The sequence below is a fragment of the Hordeum vulgare genome, chromosome 5H (genome assembly GCF_904849725.1).
Source record: "Hordeum vulgare subsp. vulgare chromosome 5H, MorexV3_pseudomolecules_assembly, whole genome shotgun sequence".
Taxonomy (NCBI): Eukaryota; Viridiplantae; Streptophyta; class Magnoliopsida; order Poales; family Poaceae; genus Hordeum; species Hordeum vulgare.
In genome coordinates this window covers 390,645,333-390,651,592 of record NC_058522.1, presented here as the reverse complement: position 1 = coordinate 390,651,592, position 6,260 = coordinate 390,645,333, and the positions used below count along the sequence as shown (strand labels likewise).

Sequence of the window (6,260 nt, the reverse complement as noted above, 5' to 3'; positions counted from 1 at the left end):
CATCCCTATTGATATTATCATTAGGCTCATGTTCATCACCAGATTGTGTTTTAGCATCAGAGATAGAGGCATCGTTTGGACTCTCAGGTGTAGCAGCAACAGGGTTGCTAGCATGCAGGTTCCTATCATCTTTCTTCTTCTTTCTAGGATGACTAGGTACATCAGTGCTAACTCCTTGAGAATATTGTTCAATTCTCTTCGGATGACCCTCAGGATACAGAGGTTCCTGGGTCATTCTACCGCCTCTAGTGACGACTCTGACGGAATTATCATTCAACTCATTGAGCAAGTCATTTTGAGCTTGAAGTACTTGTTCTACCTGAGTAGTAACCATAGAAGCATGTTTACTCACAAGTTTAAGATCATTGACATTTCTGTCCACACAAGCACTTAAATGACTAAGCATACGAGCATTCTATTCCAATTGTCTGCTAACATAATCATTGAAACTCTGTTGTTTGGCGATAAAGTTATCAAATTCATCCATGCATAAGCTAGCAGGTTTATCAAAAGGAATATCACTCTCATCAAACCTACACAGAGAATTTACTTCTACTACCTGTATCGGGTTATCGAGACCATGGATCTCTTCGATAGGTGGTAGATTTCACATCTTCAGATTTAATGCCTTTCTCTCGCATAGATTTCTTGGCTTCTTGCATATCTTCACGACCGAGGAATAGAATACCTCTCTTCTTTGGAGTTGGCTTAGGAGGTGGTTCGGGAATAGTCCAGGCATTCTCATTGCACAAGATGTTGTTCAATAGAATCTCAGCTTGTTCTACGGTTCGTTCCCTAAAAACACTACCAGCACAACTATCTAGGTGGTCTTTGGAAGCATCGGTAAGTCTATTATAGAAGATATCAAGTATTTCATTCTTCTCAAGAGGGTGATCAAGCTAAACATTCAATAGCTGGATAAGCCTCCCCAAGCTTGTGGGAGACTCTCTTCTTCAGCTTGAGCAAAGTTGTATATTTCCTGCAAGGCAGCTTGCTTCTTATGGGCAGGGAAATATTTTTCAAAGAAGTAGTAGACCATATCCTGGGGACTACGCACACAACCAGGAGCAAGAGAAGTGAACCAGGTCTTAGCATCATCCTTTAGCGAGAAAGGAAACAACTTGAGCATATAGTAGTGGTGAATCTTTTCCTCACTGGTGAATAGGGTGGCTATATCGTGCAGTTTGGTAAGATGGGCTACAACCGTTTCAGACTCGTAACCGTGAAAGGGATCAGATTCAACCAGAGTGATTAACTCAGGCTCGACAGAGAATTCATAATCCTTATCTGTCACAAAGATAGGTGAAGTGGCAAACTTCGGGTCGTATTTCATCCTAGCGTTCAGAGATTTTTCTTTCCACTTGCGTAGAAGTTTCTCAACATCATAGCTATCCTTACACGCAAGAAAATCCTCAGCTATCTCTCCCTCCATAACATAGCGTGTATCAGGCATAACAGGCATATTAGGCATAGTAGCAGGTTCTACTTCAATAGTATCAGCAGTCTCAGAAGTATCATCACGTCTAGCAACAATTCTAGCAAGTTGTGCATCAAGGGCACCAAGTGGCAAAGCAGTATCAAGCATAGCATCATCAGGCATAGTATCAAGCATAGCATCATCAGGCATAGTATCAAGCATAGCATCATTAGGCATAGTATCAAGCATAGCATCATCAGGCATAGTATCAAGCATAGCATCATCATAAGCATCATGGGCAGCAGAAGTAGCATCATCAAGCACAGGTCACATATCAAGATTTCTAGCAGGAGGCGAAGTCGCAAACTTACTCAAAACTGAAGGTGAATAAAGTGCAGAGCTAGATGGTAGTTCCTTACCTCTCCTTGTAGTGAAAGGCAGGATTTTAGTTCTTGGATATTTCGGATTCCTCATAGTGATCAGCAGACATCAATCCCAAGTGACTCAGAGAATATAGTTGTGCCTCCCCGGCAACGGCGCCAGAAAAAGCCTTGATGTCCCACAAGCATATGGGATCGCAGCAGTTTTCGAGGGTAGAGTATTCAACCCAAATTTATTGATTCGCTCACAAGGGGAAGCTAAAGAATATTCTCAAGTATTACCAGCTGAGTTATCAATTCAACCACACCTGAAAGATTAGTGTCTGCAAGCAAAGTATCAGTAGCAAGGTAGTATGATAGCAACGGCACCAGAAAAAGCCTTGACAATTCCCAGCAATGGCGCTAGAAAAGGCCCTGTTGACGGGATGTTAGCGCCAACAAAGTCTTGCAACAAGTAACAACAGAGTAGCAAGGAACAGTAGTAGCAGCAGCAGCAAAGTAACAAGTAACATCAGAGTAGCAAGGAACAGTAGTAGCAGCAACAACAAAGTAACAAGTAACAACAGTAGTGATAGCAGCAAAGTGGCCCAATCCCTCTTGTAGCAAGGGACAAGCCTAGGCAAAGTAACGTAGCAAGGACCAGTAGTAAGAGACTCGTAGGCAGTGGATCGGTGATGGATGAGTGTGACGGATGTGATTCATCATGTAACAGCTATAACACGGAGAGATATGTGGCTAGCTCACGTTCATCAATCTAATGTAGGCATGTATTCCGTATGTAGTCATACATGCTTAGGGAAAAGAACTTGCATGACATCTATTATCCATCCCTCCCTTGACAGCGGGGTCCTAATGGAAACTACGAGATATTAAGGTTCTCCTTTTAATAAAGAACCGGACCAACGCATTAACACGCGGTGAATACATTAACTCCTCATACTATGGTCATCTCCGAGAGTGGTTCCGGCTATTGTCACTCCGGGGTTGCCGGGTCATAACACATAGTAGGTGACTACAACTTGCAAGATAGGATCTAAAACACACATATATTGGCGACAACATAATAGGTTCAGATCTGAAATCATGGCACTCGGGCCCTAGTGACAAGCATTAAGCATAGCCAAGTAGTAGCAACATCAATCTAGAACATAGTGGATACTAGGGATCAATCCCCGTCAAAAACTAACTCGATTACATGATAGATCTCATCCCACTCATCACCGTCCAGCAAGCCTACAATGAGATTACTCACGAATTATGAAGAGCATCATGGAATTGTCGATGGAGAAAGGTTGATGATGACGATGGCGACGATTTCCCCTCTCCGGAGCCCAAAACGGACTCCAGATCTGTCCTCCAGATGAAGAACAGGATGTGGCGGCGCCTCCGTATCGCAAAACGCGATGAAACTTTCTCTTTGATTTTTTTCCAGGCAAAACGGAAGATATAGAACTGAGATTGGGGGCTGTGGTGCCACGTGGGCCCCACAAACCCTCATGGCCCGGCCATAGGGGGTGGTTGCGGCCCAGGGGATCACATCACACACTACATGTATGGAGCACACTACACGTATGGATCACATCTAACTTGGGAGGAGAAGAATGTTCTCCTCTACTTTCTTGTTGTTGGTGTTCTGGCTTCTAGGGATACCTTCTCGTACCATTTGGGAATTAGCCAAAATTATACATTTTACATGCCACTAGTGCATAGGTTGAGTCCGGATGACATTCGTCGAAATGTCTTGGTAAGAGTTTCCTAATTAAGTACGCTCTACTATTGCATAAATGGTGTTGATTACATTACTAACTAGGTTATTATTATGTTCTTCAACAGCAACTGCCACATGATGTAGTGCCTCCGTTGATGGACCCAAAAGGTCAAATGAAAATTAGAAGCCCGCTGAGGGCTGAGTTCTATGCTCCATACTCGATTAACTTCAAGTCAAGATAAAATAGGCTTCAAATTAAAGCATGGAGAGAAATAAAGAAGGTTCACAAGCCAGAAGCTGGAGACCGTTGGATCTCTGTGATTCATCATGGAGCCATAGGTGTTATTCTGTTTTATGACATTATATCTAAGAGCGAGGACTAGGTCTTATGAGAGACAAGTTATTCTAGTTTATATTATTACTTGACATGATGGATTGATTAGGATGCATGCATGTATATGATGACTATATATATATTATGATGTTTCTCTGTTTTATTTTATGTGTATCATATGATAACTTGGTATATGATTAAGTTGATGATGAGTTGTTAGATGATCGATTAGAATACTATTGCCATTCGACGGAAATGATATGAAATGATATAGTGTAAAAAAGATGCATATATGTGCATGTAACTCGTGTCTACATTTTGTAAATATGTTAGACAAAGCACGACGGATGAGATGGTGTAATATATTCGTGATAATGTGCAATATATATGTAACAAATAAATGGAAAAATAAGGGGCAGCAAAATAGTTCATCCAATTTAGTGCAAAGCCCTAAACCCAAAAATTGCTCAAAAAAACAGTGATGAAATAGCCCCGGTTCGTAATACGAACCGGAACTAATACCCCTCCCCTCTCCCCCCCCCCACCCCCCTCCCCCCCTCGCTCCCAGCCCGGCCACGTGGAAGGCCATTAGCCCCGGTTCGGGGCCGAACCGGGGCTAGCATTAGTCCCGGTTCGAGAACCGGAACTAATGGCCCAACCAAACCGGGACTAAATGCCCTTTTTTTACTAGTGTATCTTCTTTTTTTGGTACAACCGACAAAAAATTTGCTGCATCCGGCGAGATTTTTTTGTTTGCCAACACCGGCCACGACATATTTTTATCGGAACCGTGATGTTTTTTTACTGGAACAGTTTTAGTTTTTTGCTACAACCAGCGAATATTGTTTTTGTTCCTGATTTTCTTTTTTTGCTGAATATAATGGTGGTGGAAGCCTCCGTCGACGGCGAGCCGAGACGGCGGGGGTGCTGCAGGTCTGCAGCCACGGCGCCCATATGCAGGAACCACTACAAAATTTTGCATGCGCGCGTCCCATTTTTCACAGAAAAATATCCGTATATCACAGCTTCCTACCAGCGGCTTTGCAGTGGGCAAACAATGGAATATTCCATATTGTCGAAAAAGCAAAACCAATGGAATAGTCCAAGTAAGCATGCTCCTCCTGGAACCATGCGTACATACGCGAGCCACTCACGGCGACACGGCCTCACGGCTTCCCCTTCTGGATATGGGCGTAGATTAACCATGTGTTGACTGGACTAGCTATATATGAAAATCCAAATGACAGACTCGACGAGTTGCTTCATGCATGTCTTGTTCGTGGAATTCTTTGCCAGTGCAATAAAATTCCTTGCCATGGTGCTAGACTTTCCAGGCAAACTGCAGAAATTGCTCGTACAAAACCACTATAAAACCCCCTCTAAACTGAAGCTATACGTACAAAAGCATAGCCAGCTAGCTACGGCCTACACATACGGAGGCACAAAGAAATCATTTACACACCAAACCCAGAATGGAGACGCCCAAGCTGGCCATTTTGCTCGCCCTAGCCATGGCAGCCGCCATGGTTAATCTTTCCCAAGCGCAAAACTCGCCTCAGGACTACCTTTCACCCCACAACGCCGCCCGCGCTGCCGTCGGCGTGGGCGCAGTGAGCTGGAGCACGAAGCTGCAGGCGTACGCCCAGAGCTACGCCAACCAGAGGATCGGCGACTGCAAGCTCCAGCACTCCGGCGGGCCCTACGGGGAGAACATCTTCTGGGGGTCGGCCGGCGCGGACTGGAAGGCGGCGGACGCGGTGAAGCTGTGGGTGGACGAGAAGAAGGACTACGACTACGGGTCCAACACCTGTGCAGGGGGGAAGGTGTGCGGGCACTACACGCAGGTGGTGTGGCGCGCGTCGACCAGCATCGGCTGCGCTCGCGTCGTCTGCAACAACAACGGCGGCGTCTTCATCACCTGCAACTACGAGCCCGCCGGGAATGTTGTTGGACAGAAACCATACTAAACTGTGATTGCTTTTCGCAGTACATATACATAGTCCAGTAGTCCCTCGTTCCTCACGTGCATGGGATTCATGCACGCTCGTATCTATAATTAGCTAGAGGGGCTGGGCGAGTAAATAAAAGGAATGCTGTAATAAGCTATGTATTCTCCTCTCCATCATGGACAGTAATAAATAATGAGCTTTTTTACTGTACCCTGAAATTCATCTGAACCTTTCATTACAGTTAATCTAATCTTAAAGATGATTGTGATGATATATTGAATGGTACTCCAGCACAAGTAAATTGGAGGGATATACCCCCTAAAAATCCAAGGAGAGTACCATGTGTTTAGCTAAGCGTATCTAAGGTTACCTTCATATTCATTTACAAAAAAGGTTACCTTCATATTAAAAATGAATTATTTCTAATGTGCTTTGGTTATTTTGTAGCCCAGAATATTTTGATACTCTGTCC

At 44.2% G+C, this 6,260-nt stretch overlaps 1 protein-coding gene across 1 annotated transcript; it reads left to right on the top strand.

Annotated features, from left to right (window-relative positions):
* The first annotated feature begins 5,241 nt into the window (after positions 1 to 5,241).
* On the top strand, positions 5,242 to 5,998 carry LOC123395647 (pathogenesis-related protein 1-like). The gene has a single exon (XM_045090671.1). The coding sequence runs from the start codon at positions 5,312 to 5,314 to the stop codon at positions 5,804 to 5,806; it is 495 nt and encodes a 164-aa protein (XP_044946606.1). The 5' UTR covers positions 5,242 to 5,311; the 3' UTR covers positions 5,807 to 5,998.
* Positions 5,999 to 6,260: the final 262 nt, after the last annotated feature.

Excerpts from the sequence above, each read along its gene's own strand:
- LOC123395647 (XM_045090671.1), top strand. The coding sequence starts at position 5,312 with ATGGAGACGCCCAAGCTGGCCATTTTGCTCGCCCTAGCCATGGCAGCC.